Source organism: Ciconia boyciana, chromosome 4 (genome assembly GCF_034638445.1).
Source record: "Ciconia boyciana chromosome 4, ASM3463844v1, whole genome shotgun sequence".
Taxonomy (NCBI): Eukaryota; Metazoa; Chordata; class Aves; order Ciconiiformes; family Ciconiidae; genus Ciconia; species Ciconia boyciana.
In genome coordinates, this window is record NC_132937.1 from 92,146,568 (window position 1) to 92,164,138 (window position 17,571).

Below are 17,571 nucleotides of genomic sequence, written 5' to 3' on the forward strand. Positions count from 1 at the left end.
CCTGTTTCCAGCAGCAGCGTCCAATTTGTGTCAACAGACATGGTGTATTTGGAATTTGAAATCCCCAAGTTACCATGGCAATGCAGTTAACCTATCTGTGCGAAAATGCATGTTTCACTTCTGGTTCTTTCCGGTCTCCATTTAAGACTACAAGGAGGAATATAGGTTTCAGCACTTACGACCACACCTCATGCAAAAAGGAAAGGAATAGATTTCAAAACAGAGATAATGTATACAAATTTTACAAGAAAGTCACATTAACAACAAGGCTCTAATGTGCTTTATAAGCTTCCAAATCCTGCAACGCTGGCCATAAAAGGGTCAGAGTTATTTATAAGTCTTGTTACTTCAGAACTGATCTTGCAAGTCTCCCAAGCCAACAGCAAAACCCCTGCCTGCTCACTGAAACAGCGTGCCCCTTCTTCCCATTCTGCTATACAGTAGCTTGCCCAAGGGAACAACTGAGAGAAAGACACAGAAAGGATAAAATAAATAAATAAACAGCTTAATGTTTTCCTTCTGTTAACAAGGGCTTTTCCTTTCCTTTTTTTTTTTTTTTTTAAATTAACATCATGAAAGTGAACTCTTTGAATGCTTGGCCTTACTGAGGTAGCAGTTCACCATTTACACATCTTTTTATCAAAGAAATGTCCTCTCTGTTCAGCTAAGTGCAGTTCCATTTCATGTGCCCAGGTTCTCCTCCTTGTCCTTACACAAGATAAAGCATTAGCTCCCTCTGGCATTCATAGATATTATGCACAGCACGTCAGCTATTCTGCACAGACCCCTCAGCAATGTCTATTTGTGTAGTTGAGTATCAAGTAAAACACACACCCTTCATTTTATGAAAACTGACTCAAGAAACTACTGGGGCTAGGACAGGTCAAGCTAACTGTACTTCATAATTTAATGATCAGCACGAAAGCATCCCAGGAACCGAAAAGAGAGTCTGAGTCCTCTGCAAAACAGAGCAGAGAGTGGGACAGCAAAAATCTGTGCATAAAGCCAGAATTTAACCTCACTTTCCTGAAAAGTGTCTGTTTGACAGATTAGTGGGACTGCTACATTAAAGCATTTCTAGAACTGTTTCAGTAAATCAAGCAAACAAAAAAACCCCTCCTCCCTTACCTAAACTCTGTAGAACCATTACATTGCACTAGCATCCCCCGCATTTTCTCGAAAAGGCCCTATACCAAATAAAGAGTACTGGACACAGGAGCATTTCAACTTCACTGTCTGGATGGCAGGAGTAGTCTTAGGGGCAGGTCCCTGCTAAAGCAAAAGCTCAGACACGCCCTTCAGTCCCTCCAGAGCTTAGCAGTTGTTTCTGCACCATTCCACATGCAGAGGAAAGAATAAAATTCTCATCTATTGTGCCACTACTAAAATAAGAGTCAAATTCTTGTTCAAACGGTATTAGACTCTGGGAGAAAATATATCTAGTATGATTACAGTAGCAAACAGTGAGTCAGGATTTGCTGGTGCTATTCCTGGCTCTACCAGAAACCCACTGCGTGCCTACAGCCAAATCACTGAGGGGGGCATTTGTAAAAGTAGGCCAGTCACCAGGTTATTTTACAAGATCTGACTGGAAAAGGCTGGGAAGGCCTGGGGGTGATATATTCTCTTTTTTCATCTTCTTCTTCCATTTTATAGAAAAGCTTACATAAAAACTTGAATAGCATACTGAAATCCAAATATTTGCAATATGCCAGGCTTAGGCTCTCCATTCAAGCGGCTGACTATTCTTACTTTCCTTTCTCCTGCATCTGAACTCTTACAGGTTCAGGGCCAACTTACTGATTTTGCATTAATTTTTAAACTGCCATATCTCCATTCTTATGCCGCCTTCAAATAATTTGTCCTCTAAAATGCTAAGCACCTTTATACAGAGTTTAAGCAAACAGTAAGAGTTTATGTGTTTGACTGGATCAAAGCATCCTATAGCCATGTGTATATAAAGCAAGGAAAAATGGTTTTCCAATCTAAAACTAATGGTAATTTTTTTTGTTATTCTGGGACTACTCATGATCCTAAAAAGGATCAGATTTCTTTCCAACTAGGCTGAAATTTAACAATTTAAATGTATCAAAAGACAGCGGGCCCAAATGGAGGCTGTTTAGTTTCCCACTCTTTCGCTACATGAAATCACTCTTTTTCCTTTAGCTTTTTTATTTAAAACCACAGTACTTTCTATTCAGCAACAGATGAGGTACTAGAGAAAAAACCAACCAACCAAACAAGAATCTACTCCCATTCCTCCCCCCTTCAAAAAGAGATTTCTAACCAAACCAACAAAAATTCCTCCATTCTGAAGGTGCGGTGGTCAAATAACCTGAATGACATCATATAATTATTAACATGAATCACAACCTAAGGACATTTGTCCATTCAGTGCAGCTTAACACAAAGGGCTGCGTAGCAATGGGCACATGGCTGAGGACTAATTTTTTGCAGGATCAGATTTGGAGGCTGGGAAGCTAGATTACACACAGATAAAAGCCGAGGAGTTACAAGCAAGAGATCTCACACTGACCGGCTTCACCAAGGGGAATCATGTTAGCATTGTAAAACTGACAATAGAATCTCTTGGATGAGAGCAGCAGTGAGGTCTTTCATGGTCCTGATTACAATTTACCCTAGCTGTCAATGGAATAAACAGCTTCGCGTTTGTGTCCTCCAATTCAAGGATCAGTGAAACTGAAAGATCCTTCTTACTCCACCATGAGATCCCGGCTCTTTGGCAAAGAAAGGACATCCCCACCATTACCACATGCCTTATTCCGCTCAGCCGAGTTCCAGCAACATCTAACAAAGAGCAGAACAAGGATCTTATCTATAGAGCAGCATGCCGAGAACAACAAAAAAACACAAGTGACACACCACACATAAATGCCTTAGAACAGAAAGCCAATAGCACAAATATGCTCAAAGTATTTCTTCTGCCCTTCCTCTCTGCTCGCTGCCAAGTACTATTTCAGGGCAACCAAAGGCCCTCTCACTTGGCTGAGTCATATGTTATCTTGCTATTAACTCCTCACGGTTGTCTAATAACTAGCTCTATTCCAGGACAGGAAAAGCAGGGAAAGGAAAAGCGTTTTTTAAAGTTTCATAGGCTTCTCCAAGGAGAAGCTGATCGTTTACCGCACCGGCCTGAGAAAGGGATTTAGAGGTGACAAGAATGCAGAGCTGGGTTTCCCCGGCCCTGCATGCTGGGCTGCACAGGCACGCACCTCCGATTCCAGCTGCCCTCATCCTATGCTGAGGGCTGCAGAGGCTGGGGATGTGCTTAGACCTACCGTGAGACACAGCGCTGCGCCTGCAGCACGTAAGAGGTCTGCGCGAACCCATGAACGTTTCAGCACACGCTTATTTCTACAGCGGCTCTGCAGTTAAAAGACGGCGGTCGAACAAAGCAGAGCGGGCGCTGGCGGGCAAGAGCTGCTGCCGCTCGCCCCTTCAGGGAGCGGGCCTGCAGGGGCGGCGGGCTGCTGATGCCGCCCTGCACCGGGGGTCCGCCGGCTCCGCGCCCCGCCGCCCGGCAGCCGCCCCGCGGGCTCCCTCTCGGCGAGGAGCCACCGCCTCCTCCCCACCGACCAGGCGGGGCGGCCCCGCAAGGTCACGCAGTCGGCGAGCGGCGGGAGAGGGCACAGGCCCCGGCAGGCCGGAGCGCGCCCGCCCTGCCCGCGGAGGGGCCGGGGCCGAGGGAGGCCGCTCCTGCCGCCGCAGCGTTCAGTTTCCGCTTCCCGACATGGCTGCCCAGGGCCAGGCCCGGCCGCGCCGCCGTTACCGCCTCGTCCCGGCCCCGTCGCAGCGGGGGCGCCGCCGAGGAGAGCCCCCGGCCCGGCGCGGCCCGGCCCCGCCGCCGCCCCGCGGGGACGGCGCCCGATCGGGAGCCCCCGGCGCCGCGGCCACTTACTGAGCTCGTCCTGGGCGGCTGCGGCGGCCGCAGCCATGTTGTCAGCTGGGGAGGGAGGGGAGGCGGCGAGAGACGCACCGCAGCCGCCCGGCCCCGGCCGCTCCCCGCCTCCCGCCTCTCTCCTCCGCGGGCGGCTCGGCACAGGCACAGGCACAGGCACAGGCACAGGCACAGGCACCGGGCCGGCTGCCGGCTCCCTCCTCCTCCTCCTCCTCCGCCGCTCGCTCGCTCCCTCCTCCTCCTTCTCCTCCTCCTCTCTGCGGCTCTCCCCAACGCCAACCGCCGCGAGGGACGGCGGGGCCCGGCGGCGCCCGCCCTCCCGTCACCGCCGTTTTATATTTAGAAAGAGCTGAGCCATCGTCCCCGCCGCCCGCCCCCGCCGCGCACACGCACCGGCCCGCCGGCGCCGCTCGGGCGCGGCGGGGGGCTGTACCGGCCACCTCCCGCCCGCGGCTCCCGCTGGGTCCCAAGGAGAGGGGCGGCGGGGGGCAGCGGACCGACCTGAGTCCGCGCTGACCTCCATGACGGCCGCGGCGCGGTCCGCGCTCTCGACAGGGGCGGAGGAGGGAAACGGCCCGCGGAGCGCGGGCGGCGCAGCTGCGCCCCCTCTCGGCGGTCGGTGCCGCCGCAGCCCGCGGGCGGCGAGCCCCGCCCACAGCCTGGCAGCGCCCCGCCCAGGCCCTGGCACAGCCCCGCCCACAGCCTGGCACAGCCCGCCCGGGCCCTGGCACAGCCCCGGCCGCAGCCCCGGGCCCGGCCGGCAGTGTGCCGCTCGGCAGCCCTCCTCACCCGCCTCCTCGGCCGCGGCTGCCTCGGCCCGAGGCTTCCATGCCGGTGCTGGCAGCAGCAGGCACAGCTGCTGGGCACCGCCTCCTCCTAGCACCTTCCCTGGCACCTCCATCTCCCGTGCTGAGGTGGCCGTGGGTCAGCACGTGTGACAAACACGTATTTGGGAAGACTTTTTTTTTGTTTTTTTAAAGTTCAATACCATTGCTGCTGAGCCATTGTATTCCACAGTCATTAACTAAGGGGAGAAGGCTGCGTTGCAGAACACCTCACGTGCTGGTTTGGGGTCGCAAAGGCTGCAGCAGAAAGGCGTGACCGCCACACAGCGCACCCGTGCCACGTGCGATCTCGGTGAGGAGGATACTGGCCAGGCACTAAGACAAGACGCCCCGGGAGCGTAAGGACAGCAGGCAGGGTGGCACCCATTTGCCAGCATTTTTAACGCTGCCTGCGGACGTCACGGGGTCAGCTGGTGACCTCTCCCTGCAGGTCCAGAGCCAGTTCTTCTGGGCAGAAGCGAACCCCAGGTAACACAGTGTCAAAAGAACTAGCTTCCTTCTCCACCCAAAAAAAAAAGGGGACAAAACTGGCTGTGGACAATTTTTGCTTTATTTGCTATAAGCTCAGTATCTGAGGAGTTGAATGTCGGCCTCCAACGCTGCGAGGCCGGACTCTAATGAGCTGCAAAGAAGTGGAATTTTTTTGAGGAAGCAGTTTTGGGAGTCATCCATCTCTCAAGGAAATTATAAACATTTATTAATGCAAACAGGACACAGAGGAGGCCAGAAGGATAAGCTGCATACTCATTTCTAGCAGAACAGCATGTGTTCTCTGATGAGCTGAGTATTTTTGTGGCAGGTATTTCCAGCACCAAGCATAAATCTGATTTTCCTGGGAAAGGTCCAATGTCAAGGTAACGTTCCTGCCAGTCGTGCCGAAGCAGAGACGTACTCCTCACTTCCAAAACAAGTCTTTGGGTAAAAGAGACCCCGGAAGGCAGACCTGCTGCAGCAGCTGTGCGGCCAAATGTCCATTTTAAAGGACTTTGACACTCTTTCCTTCGCCACCGTCGCCGGGGGCAGCTGTACGTACATCACACAACGGCAGCAGGAGGAGCGTTCCCCCACATACCTCCCGCGGGGTGCGTGTGGTACGTGGGTAGGGGAAGCGTCCCGGGGCTGCCACCTCAGTCACATCGATCCAACACAAAACAGGCCGCCGAACCCGAACTCCGCGAGAGCCCGCTGAAATCCAACGCGAGCCCGGGGAGCCCCTCAAACCATCCTTCCCTGGGAGGAAGAACGAGCGGACACAGGCTGGAGGCAGTCAGGAGGAAGGCTGGCACGTCAAGCCCGAGCTCTATCGCGACCGCCTTTCTGTCGCCGCGCCGCCGCGGGCCCGGCGGCCGCGGGGACGAGCGGGGAGCCCGCCGGCGCGCGCGGAGGCCGCGTCCTCCCCGCCGGCCCCGCCCCCCCCGGCGGCGCGCAGGCGCCTGCGCACGGCGCGAGCCCCGGCGGCGGCGGCGGCGAGATGGCGGCGGGCGGCGGCGCTGGGCCGGGCCGGCGGTGGCTGCTGTGCCTGTGGCTGTGCGCGGCGCTGCTGCCGCGGGCGGCGCGGGGCCTGACGGAGGGCCTGTACTGCGGGCGGCGCGTGTGCTACGAGGTGCTGGGCGTCAGCCGGCAGGCCAGCAAGGCGGAGATCGCCCGCGCCTACCGGCAGCTGGCCCGCAAGTACCACCCCGACCGTTACCGCGGGGAGCCGGCCGCGCCGGGCGGCGGCGGCGGCGGCGGCCCGCAGGCGGCGCACGAGAAGTTCCTCCTCATCGCCACCGCCTACGAGACCCTCAAGGTGAGAGAGCGGGAACGCCGCCGCGGCCGGAGCCGCTCCGGTAAGAGACAGCGCGGGGGGCCGGCGGAGGGGGCCGCCCCGGGGGGCCGTGCGGGGGGCGGCGGCGGGCCGGGGGGCGGGGCGGGCGGGCGGGCAGGGCGCCCTGTCCCGCATCGCGTCTGCCCGCGCTGCCGCTTCCCTCGGCGGTCTCGGTTTGGGGAACGGAGGCGGCGTCCAGGCGGGTAGGTGCGGGGCCGTGTGGGGCACCGCTCCCCTCCTCTCGCGTTTGTCGGTGCCTGAGTTGCCCGTCTTTGCACGTGGGCAGCTGGCTCGTTCAGCGCCGGCAGCGAGATTAAGCCGTGGCGTGTTGCGAGAAGAAAAGTCGTGGCTTTAAAAGACACCGAAGAGTACAGAATCCCCACCAAATTTTGCTCGACGGCTGCGACTCGTCTGCTGCATCTGTCTCTGAGGCGGACATCAAAGAGATGCGGCTTAAACATCGGGATTCTCCCCGGCTCCGGCCGTGCACACCTGGCAGGTGCCTTTTCCCCGGGGGAGGATCGGAGCCTCTGGGGTTTGAGCTGCTGTGCGTCGCGGCAGGCTCTGCAGCACCCGTTCTGCGTTGTTTTGTGTGGGCTCTGCCGGCTTGCGTCCCACCAGCGGTCAGGGAGGGGAAAAAACCCTTAAAAAACCTTCTTCAGTAGCCAGTCCAAGAGTGCAGGGAGGGCGTACAGTTCTCCTGAAGATCCCTTGGTGTTTAGAATTCGTTCTCTTGAAAATCCCTTTGTACTGAGAGTGAACCGACTGGGTTTTATCTTAGGGGTATATCTTTAAATGAAAAAGTAACGGTGACTCGAGCGGCATATGGGATCGGTAAGGGGGCTTATCACGGCAAAATATGTGTGGCTTGGCAAAGACACAACTCGGGAATGGAAGAAAGAAACCTGTAAGTGTTTTAAGGCTGCGAGGGAGAAAAAACGAAACTTTTTGGGGAGTAGGAAAGGAATGCAGTTGAGGCTGACAAATTGAATTTCTTGTCTCTTACTTACATGGGTGAAAATGAGAAAAACTCTGAGAAAATGAGAACAATGAGGTTTTGAAACAGCCTTCCATTGGACAGATTCCACAGCCCTGTAAGCTAATTCTAAAAGATTTGTAAAACAATCTCTTAATAGGTTCTTCATCTGAAAATCTTTTCCTGAGCGATATTTATTAACTCTAGTCCATCTGGATTTCCCATTCTGAAGTTAAAAATGCTTATTATATGGATTTCAGTCACCTGTCTTCATTTCAGTATTAAATGTTTTCATGCAGTGCATGCTTGTGCATTTAAGACCACATATGTCAGATGTGTGTGGGCAGATAAGTGTGAGAACCAATTAATTGCAAATATGAGAAAAGGACCAAAGATTTTTCCTCTGTGCTACTCGGTTGGGTATTGCAAATGTAGCAGCGTGGTCATTAAAGAGATGTAAAACACAGCTATAACAGAGTAAGTGAAAACACGAGTCTGAACCTATGCATGTTTTTGGTCTCATCCTGCAGGATGAAGAAACACGTAAAGATTATGACTACATGTTGGATCATCCTGAAGAGTATTATAGGCATTATTATCACTACTACAGCAGGAGATTGGCACCTAAAGTGGATGTCAGAATAGTGATTCTGGTTACGGTGTGTGCCATCTCCATGTTTCAGGTAAAATTTCATGTTTATGTGACACTGCTCAGTGAGTTTCTGAATGGGAAGAGAAGTATCTGCAGCTCTCATAACATGCCAGGTATTCAACCGTGTCAGTGAGGAGGCCCGTTTCTATCTGCTGTGGTAAACTTCTGTGTGGTGTCCATAACAAATCTGAAGTCAGGCTGTACTGGGCAAATTTTTGACTGCCCTTGTAGCTTGGAAAAAGGTAGAGATTAGCTTCTTTTAATGCTAGGATATTTCATAGAGACAAGAGAAGCTTTTCTAAAGAAGTTACTTAGTTCTTCACGGCAGGCTGAGAATAGCCTTTTCCTGAGCACAGGCAGGACTAGTGCTCCATGTGTCAGTGTGTCACGTTGCATAAGTAATTTTTTAAAAACCAGACTAATTGCAAACTAAATTCAAGACTCAATTCAGAAGGTAGGACTAAATATCAGGAGTTTACTAATGTGTGAATCTTACATTGCAGCGTATTTTAAACACCACAATGAAGCCAGGAGAAAAGTGAATTCGGTTCAGCAAAGTTTGCTCTGAAGGTGGTAGTTCCAAGGTCAAGCAAACAGCCTGTGTTTTAGACAAGAAAACTTGTGCTGTTGCTGACAGATATTTAAGTGGAAGAAGGTGCATAACTCTTTTCTTTGGAATCTATTAGATTACTGGTTCAAAATGTCATTAAAAATACCCAAAAAGTTTAAGAGATGAAGATAGAGCTTATTCTGTGGTGCAGATAGCTCGCTTTTTAGTGGGATATTGGAAGTTAAAACAAAAATATGTTGATCAGAATCTGAGAGCTTGGAATAATAAATTCCAATGGCATATGCAGCCAAATACGTAATTTCTCTTCAGACTTACTTCCAATGGCAGAGTTTCATTTCACCTCTTATTTTGGCTTCACTTTCCTGCAGTCCAGCTGCCAGATGATTGCAAATTCAGTGTAAACATCTGTGTAAACTGATTTGCCTCTCTTTTGATTTCTGTTTCTGCTTCTTGAGCCTCCTTAAGGTTGTATAATTTGTACGTCTGCCCTTTGTCTTGGTGAACGGTGTGAAATGCTGCTTTTTTAAAAAAGTTGCCCCAATAAGACATGTTCATCCCAGGCACTATATTTCTGGTCTGTTGTTTGGGTTTGGTTTTTTTTCACCATTGAAATTCAGAGGGTAGCTGGAGATTAGAGGGGGACATTGAATCTTGTGAAGTCAATCCTGTCAGACTAATAAGATTTTCACGTACTTAATCCATGTTTAATTAACTACTTTAAATGGGTAACAATTTTATAATGAAATGTTCATATACCAGCTACTTTATTTATAAATCCAAGGGGGCTTTGAGAATGGCCAGCACAGCCTAGCATTAAGCTTCAGGAGATTACCATCTTCTCATGAACAAAACCAATCTGAACAGTGTCTGCTTGTCCTTCCTCATCCCTGTATGTTGCTGTGAGATATACATCCATACCTCTGTTTTCCAGGTGCCTTACTAAGTTTGGAGGAATAATTATAGCTTCTATAATACTGCAGAAGAAGTACTGTTACCTTCAGTTTTTACCCTTGCTGTAATGTGATTGTGGTTAAAGGTGTATGACAGCATTATTTTTTTTCCTGGCAAACTTCCAAATAGGAATGTGTCTGTATAAAAACATGTTTTTTACTTTTACTGTTCTTCAATTACAGTTCTTCAGCTGGTGGAGTAGTTACAATGAAGCTATCAACTACCTAGCTACAGTGCCAAAATACCGCATACAAGCTACTGAGATTGCCAGGCAACAAGGTTTACTCAACAAGACTAAAGAAAAAGGCAAGAACAGGCGGTCTAAAGAAGAAATTCGTGAAGAAGAGGAAGAAATCATCAAAGACATTATTAAAAATAAAATAGATATAAAAGGCGGTTATCAGAAGCCCAAGATATATGATATCCTTCTGTTTCAGATCCTTCTCGCTCCTTTTTACTTGTGCAAGTACATAGTTTGGTACTGTTGGTGGATTTATTGTTTCACTATTAAAGGGCAAGAGTATGGTGTGGAAGAGAAGCTGTATATCATACGAAGGTACATGAAAATGTCTCAGTCTCAGTTTGACAGCCTAGAAGATCATCAAAAAGAGACCTTTCTTGAACGGCAACTGTGGATACGAGAAAACTATGAGGTGGGTAGCTCTGGTGGAAAAGCTAATGTTAGTTTCCAGCGCTCCCAGAGTAAGAACAGCTATTTTGTGAAGGTGCTTGGGATGGGGCTGTGTGAAGCATTGCTTCAATTTTAGCTATTGCTTTCTAAATTGAAAATTGTTAGAAAACACACTGAGTGCTTGTCTTCGACTTCTTATGCTCATGGACTGGTAGACAAAGGCTCCTGACCATGCCCATGGATATAGGAAAGGATTTGCTCAGTCAGGGGACATCCACCCCACCCGTGATTGTTAGGGAATCTACACATACAAGATTTAGTTGAATCTGATGAAAGGCTTTCTTATAACAATGCAGTATGACAAAGTTATTACAGTAGGTTGAAGACTGTTCTCCAAACAGTAATAATTTGTAATAAGGATTACCTGGATCATCTGAAACTCCTATTTCATCAGTCTTCTAAGCCATTAATTCCTAGCCCATTTTTGTTAAACTGTCCCGTGATAGTTCTTTGGCCTTCAGTGAGTCATGGACTGTTCTTGCTGTGCTATATACCTATTCAAGTAAAGATGATGTATGAAATACCATTGGGCACAACTGCTACTCTTGCCATGAATAGCCAGTTACTAAATAGTCAATATGTAATTTTTTTTTTTAAGCTTTCTGTGAGAGCAGTGAAAGAACATTAGCCACAGCATGGAATTAGAGTCCAGAATGACTTGGGATGCTGGGGGGTGGCAGATTGACAAAACACTTTTATTGTTCCACAGAAGCCCATCTGTGGGCCATCTGGGTGGGAGGTTTCTAGAAGAGAAACTGAGAATGCGAACTTGGCCTGCTTAAGGGGAGGAGGAGATGTTGCTGCTGCTCTGTGTACACTGGGAAAAGAAATGGGATGGTGGCAGAACTGCCTTTGCTGCTGGCGGGGCACCAAAGATAAGAGAATGCTTCTTCAACAGCAGGCAGGGGTTGGATTAATCTAGAAACTGGAAGAGGAAAATAGTGAAATTGATGCTAATATAAGGAAGGGGTTAGCCGACAGGTACATATACATGTTGAATTATGATGGGTTTGCTAGAAAACAATCTGCAAGTCCAAAGATCACGTAATGTTACTAGTCAAAGCAGGTGTTAGATGGAAAAAGTAAGATAGGATGGATATCCTGTTGTTGTAGAGAAAAAATGACATGGTTTGGGATCCGTGCTGTTTCTGACTAGTAATGTTTTGGTCACTGAATATAAAAGAGCTGTATTTGCCAGAAGTGAAGTCTGTTTAGCCCAAAGTCATCTCCTGTGGTGGCCAGCAGTTGATTTTTTAGTAAAGAATACATGAAAGTTGCACCTATATAGCAATATTTATCCAGTATAATTTGCAGCTTTGGGACTTCCTGAAAAGGAAATGGTGTCTTTGTAGGTAACTGCTTTAGTTAGTTTTTCTTTAATAAACTTATCTAGTCACTCCTTGAATGCATTAGAATTTTCAGTGTCTGCTGTGCCATCTGGTCATGAGTTCAGGAATATGTGTAGAAAATGTTTTTTTTGAAGCCACCCAGACACCTGCTCATTCTTGTATTATTGGAAATGGAGAATAATCATGCTTTATTCTCTTTTCTTGTGCTACCTGTCCTTCTGTGTACCACTACCATATCCTTACTTGAAACTTAGTCATGTCTTTTCTAGGCTGAAAAATATGCTTAGGTGTTTCTCCCCAAAAGCTTCTCTGTTCTTTGATCATTGGAGATGCCTATCTGCTTATTGTTCAGTTTTCCAATGTCCTTTTAGGATGGGAAAGACCAAGAATTGAATATACAGGTATATCATGGAGCTCAACAATATTTTTTCTTTCGTTTCTGTTCCTTTCCTAAAAATTCTTAAAACCTGTATGATCACTGAACATTGAGCTGGTGTATTTATAAAGCCATCTATAATATTTTTAGAATCTTGTTCATGCATAGCAGAACCTTAAATTTAATTCCCTTCCGGGAAGAAGTCAGATGACGCTGAGATGACATAAACCTGTATGCTGTTGTCGTGGTTTGGCCCCAGTTGGCAACCAAGCACCACGCAGCTGCTCGCTCACCCTCCCCCCTGGTGGGATGGGGGAGAGAATCGGAAGAGCAAAAGTAAGAAAACTCGAGGGTTGAGATAAGAACAGTTTAATAATTGAAATAAAATACAATAATAATAAATTGTAATTAAAAGGAAAACAACAAGAGAGAGAGACGAACCAAACCCAAGGAAAAAAAAAACAAGTGATGCAACTGCTCACCATCTGCCAACCAACTCCCAGCCTGTCCCCAAGCAGTGATCCCTGCCTCACGGCCAGTTCCTCTCCATTTCTATACTGAGCATGACACTATATGGTATGGAATAGCCCTTTGGTCAGTTTGGCTGTGCCCCCTCCCAGCTTCTTGCGCACCTGGCAGAGCAGGGGAAGCTGAAAAGTCCTTGACTTATGTCGTGGTTTAGCCCCAGCCGGCAACTAAGCACCACGCAGCCGCTCGCTCACTCCCCCCTGGTGGGATGGGAGAGAGAATCAGAAGAGTAAAAGTGAGAAAACTCGAGGGTTGAGATAAAGACAGTTTAATAGTTAAAGCAAAAGCCACGTACACAAGCAAAGCAAAGCAAGGAATTCCTTCACTCCTTCCCATGGGCAGGCAGGTGTTCAGCCATCTCCAGGAAAGCAGGGCTCCATCACGTGTAATGGTTACTTGGGAAGACAAACACCATCGCTCCAAATGTCCCCCCTTCCTTCTTCTTCCCCAGCTTTATATACTGAACATGATGTCATGTGGTGTGGAATAGCCCTTTGGCCAGTTTGGGTCAGCTGTCCTGGCTGTGTCCCCTCCCAGCTTCTTCTGCACCTGGCAGAGCATGGGAAGCTGAGAAGTCCTTGACCAGTGCAGCAACAACTAAAACATCTCTGTATTATCAACACTGTTTTCAGCACAAATCCAAAACATAGCCCCATACCAGCCACTATAAAGAAAATTAACTCTATCTCAGCTGAAACCAGGACAACTTAGTATAAGCACTACTTAGCAACAACTAATCTATTAGTGTGCTATCACATTATTTGCATGCTAAATCCAAAACACAGCACTATAGCAGCTACTAGGAAGAAAATGAACCCTATCCCAGCTGAAACCAGGACAGGTGTTGGGATTTACACTGGCTGTATGGACCTAAACTGCCTTCCAGAATAAAAATGCAGATGCTGTTGTTTTTTTTTTTTTACATACTTGACTTTGCTGATAATTGTGGATTTCATTACAATGACACCATTTCTTGACAGAATGTAATTACTTACCATTTGGTGCTGCCAGTACTTAATGCAGAGATATTAACTTAGTTGAGAAATTTAATTAGGAATAAAAAGTTCCATAGCAGTATTCTATCTAGAAAATGACTTTGAAATGGGAAAACAGCTAAAGTGAGGAGCTGAACAACTGCATTGAACAGTATGTGTGCTGAGAAGGGACTCAAAATTCAGCTTTCTGAGCATTAGCAGTTCTTTACTGGAAATTTTATTTTGCTAAATGCATGAACATCTAGTTCTTTAGCAAAAAAAGTTTTGAGCTTGCAGCACCGCCTTACAAGGAGGTGGTTCTGCTCTCAGCAAAAATGCAAAGCATCTCAACTACAGCCAGTAGGCTCCTCAGCTGAAAAGGTACCCCTACACTTTATGTTGGTCAAGGTCTGCTTCAGTGTTGCAGTTGAGTCTTCTGTGGAAACAATAAGCTGGCAAATGGTTGAACTACAAATGCTTACACCCCCCTAGAGGTTCACTTAAGCTGTTTCTTCAACCTTATTACTTTTCTCTGTCGGTCAGGTCTATAAAAGAGAACAAGAGGAGGAGTTAAAGAAGAAGATGGCCCTGGATCCCCGATGGAAGAGGTATCGGAGGTGGATGAAAAATGAAGGACCCGGAAGACTGACTTTTATTGATGATTGAAAGTTGCTGAACAAAACGTGTGCTAATGTTGAAAGTGATTTGCAAAACTTTTCACTACATCATTCAGAGTTTTGTCTGCTGTGGCTCAGCAGTGATCTAAAACTCAGGAATTATTAAATCAGGCTGAAAAATAATACAGGTTTACCATTTTTATAAGTCAGACCTATTAAACAGGCTCAGCTCAATGTATATATGCCATTTACTTGGGGATCTCAGTGTGGAATTCATTATTCCAGACAATGTATTTTCTCTACATATTTCATATTCATGATCAATGAAACCGTAACTTTAGTCTTTCTGAATATGTTTCTAGATCAGTCCTTTAAAGTCCTATTTTTCCTTTTTAAACGGAAGGGTTCCTGCAAATGGACACTGGAAATGCTTATAAAGGATTCTGAAGCAAGGGCCATTTTCTGTTTTCCTCTTTCTTTCCCCCTACTTTTCAATCTAATTTCTAAGATGCCAAATTGTTTTTTGCTGTAGACAATATGGGGATTATACCGGACTTCTTTTGCTATTCCTGCTCCAGTTGGAAATGAATTTTATTCTTTGTGGGAATAAATGATGCATGATTGATCATCATCGTGATGCAAAGAAGCCTTAATTCTTTGTTGTACAGAGTGATTCATGAAATAGTATGCTTAGGTCTTTTGTGTTTGGATTTTCATCTCGTATGTTGGATTGTACCTGCTTGTTCAGAACAAGTATACCGGTGAATATTAGTCTACTAAATGTGACATTTCTTTCACCAAAGTATTGGTAAAAGGGAAAATGACCCTTTTTTTAAAAAGGGCAATTTTGATGCCTTATGTAAATAAAAGTTTATATGATATACATGCTGAATTTGTTTTAAATTCTAAATCTAAAGTATTCTTTATGTTTATCTCTTCTGATCAGACCTCAGAGTACTTAGAATAAATAATGCACAACAGCATGCTGTGGTTTCCTCTGTAACTCAGCCCAGGTCAGAGTTTCGATGATTTGCTGGTAAAAGGGATTCTGTTACCATATTTATGTACAGGAATTTTACTGGGGAAGGGGCAGGTGGGGAGCATAGCCAGATCGGCCTTGTCCTGTTGTTTATCACGTCTGTAAAAGCAAGTTCCTCAGAAGTGTTTCTGCTGAAAACGGTGCTAGGTTAGCTGGATCCCGTGGAGATTGGTTCTGGGAGAGAAGCTCTTGAACTTGCTACTCCTGCCAAAGCCCATAATAGCTAAAAGTTTTAAAATGCTTATTGATTAATTTTTGCAGCAAGATGTTTCTGATTCTGCGAGGGTGACCTGTCCTCATTTTTTGAGGAAGAGTTTCTGTTCTCTGTCTCTTTTGCTAGTTTAGCTTTCACTAGTTCTTGGAATGTTGTCTCAGTTCTCTGTTTAAAATAATACATATTCAAAAGCATGTTAGAAGTATTATACTAAATGGCTAACTTCTGTATGCATTAGTAAAATCAAGGAGGAACTGCTAGATTTGTCCTTCATCTCTGCTGCATGTAGTGTAGCTATAAACGTAATTCACTTTGTATTTAATGGTCAATTCAAATCTAAAACTTGTTAAAGTATCTAGAATAAGCTGTGGCTTGCTTTCATTAAGTAATCTGAGGGACACTGGTGGTGTGGCACGGACATCGCAAAGATGTTCGTGAAGTGAGAGACCTTCACAACTTGGGTGTATTGCTGCTTCATCCCCCAAAACACAGTCAGCCCCCTGCAAGAGTGGAAGGGGGAAGATTAAGCTGCTGTGATAGAAACAAAGGGAACAAAGGTAAGCACAAGTAAAATGGTGTTGATTATTAGGTAAGACAGTTATATCTAGAAAAGAACCAGGCAAGTGCATGCAAGAGGATCTAAACCTATGGCCGCAGTTTCACAGGCTAACTAGCTCTGCTGCTCTTGCCCTTGTGCCTCATTTTGCTCCATCCTTTCCCTCCCAAGCCAAGTATTTGGGTTATACAAATAGCAGTCAAAACACAAATCCATTTTCCTTTTTGCATAGGTTAGTTCTAATCAAGATTAATTTCCTGACCTGAGACTATGGCAGGAGATAGGTGCAATGGAGGGGCAGTCCCTGGGGAGGACAGAACTGTGTCTTTCAGTAGCAATGGTTTCTTGTCTCTGTAAAACTGTGGCCTGATACCGAGTGAGTGGAGAAGGGAAAGTCAGCAGGTACTGTACAAACTGCTGCAAATCAGCCGTTCTGCAGGCTTGCCCTCGGATTTCCCTCTTTTTTCAACATACGAGCCCTTGAAAATAACCAGACGTGGACATAAATTCATGAGCTGCAGCAAAACTTTGCTGGGCAGTGACACTGCAGTCACATCTCCGTGATGAAGGATAGAAAAAACCCATGTGTCTTTACAAAGCTGTCAGCGTTGCAGTGACGCCTCATTAGCTGAGGCTACTGGGCATTTCTAGCCTAACATCTCGTAGTTCTAAGTGATGTCTGTCTTTTGGGCATAAATTTTCAGGCTCTATTTTATCTTGAAGTTAAGTTGACAAAGCAATTATATACATAAGAAAAAGAAGCAGGAATGAGACTGTTGCGAGTTACAATACTATATCTAGTAAAGCCAGTGTAAATTGAGATGACTTCAGAGAGAAGAGTTTGCATGAACAAGTATGGCTGGTACTGGGTAGTGGTGAGATCTGTGTGGCAAAGTAATAGGATCTTGGAGAAGAACCATCTTACCTCCTACAACTGTTTTCATAGAACTGTATCTGCTTTGTAGCATGTATGTACTTTCAAATATATAGTGTATGTAGGGTGAATGTACATTTCACTCAATATGAAAAAGGTAATCAGTGCCAGGGCCTTTCACATTCAGCACAAGTCTTTTCCATGACCATGCTGAGGCTTTGATTGAGGCTCAAGCACGTACATGGCTGGTTGTCCCTATGTTCACAGCAATCATTTGAGGCTACAAGCTTCACTCGCCAATTTTTTAACAGGCTATCAGACTCTGATGGCTGGCAAACCCCTGCCAAAAACTGAAGTGACTTGCTTATGCTCACTGGTGAAACGGTGAAGAACAGTGCGGGAGGGATGCAGCAACGCTGGCAGCAGCTGCCTGTGGGCAGGGCGGGCTTTTCGTTGAATCTTTGCAGGACGTTTAGGAGTGCTGCTTCCTCTCTTTCCTTTTTTTTTTTTTCCCCTTCTTTTTTCCCCTTTTTTCCTTTCCTCCCCTTTTTTCCTCTCTTCTTTTTCACCGTTTTCCCCCTTTTCCCCGTTCCCCCCGGTTTTTCCCCCTTTTTCTTTTTTCCTTCTTTTTA

General features: G+C 46.8%; 2 protein-coding genes across 4 annotated transcripts in view; one reads left to right on the plus strand and one right to left on the minus strand.

Moving 5' to 3' along the window:
- ECPAS (Ecm29 proteasome adaptor and scaffold) overlaps positions 1-4,535 on the minus strand; it is a 65,768-nt gene extending 61,233 nt beyond the window's left edge. Inside the window, exon 1 of one of the 3 annotated variants that reach the window (XM_072860606.1) lies at positions 4,421-4,535. In XM_072860606.1, coding sequence (XP_072716707.1) covers positions 4,421-4,442 — 22 coding nt within the window. In that variant the 5' untranslated portion in view covers positions 4,443-4,535. Of the gene's footprint in view, positions 1-3,299; positions 3,677-3,919; positions 4,079-4,420 lie in introns of those variants that run through there. The other 2 variants (XM_072860605.1, XM_072860604.1) reach the window with 2 other exon arrangements.
- A 1,673-nt stretch (positions 4,536-6,208) lies between these two features.
- On the plus strand, positions 6,209-15,139 carry DNAJC25 (DnaJ heat shock protein family (Hsp40) member C25). Its single transcript, XM_072860608.1, has 4 exons — positions 6,209-6,553; positions 8,078-8,230; positions 9,904-10,374; positions 14,183-15,139. Exons 1-4 carry the CDS (start codon positions 6,236-6,238, stop codon positions 14,303-14,305), a joined length of 1,065 nt encoding a protein of 354 aa, XP_072716709.1. The 5' UTR covers positions 6,209-6,235; the 3' UTR covers positions 14,306-15,139.
- Positions 15,140-17,571: the final 2,432 nt, after the last annotated feature.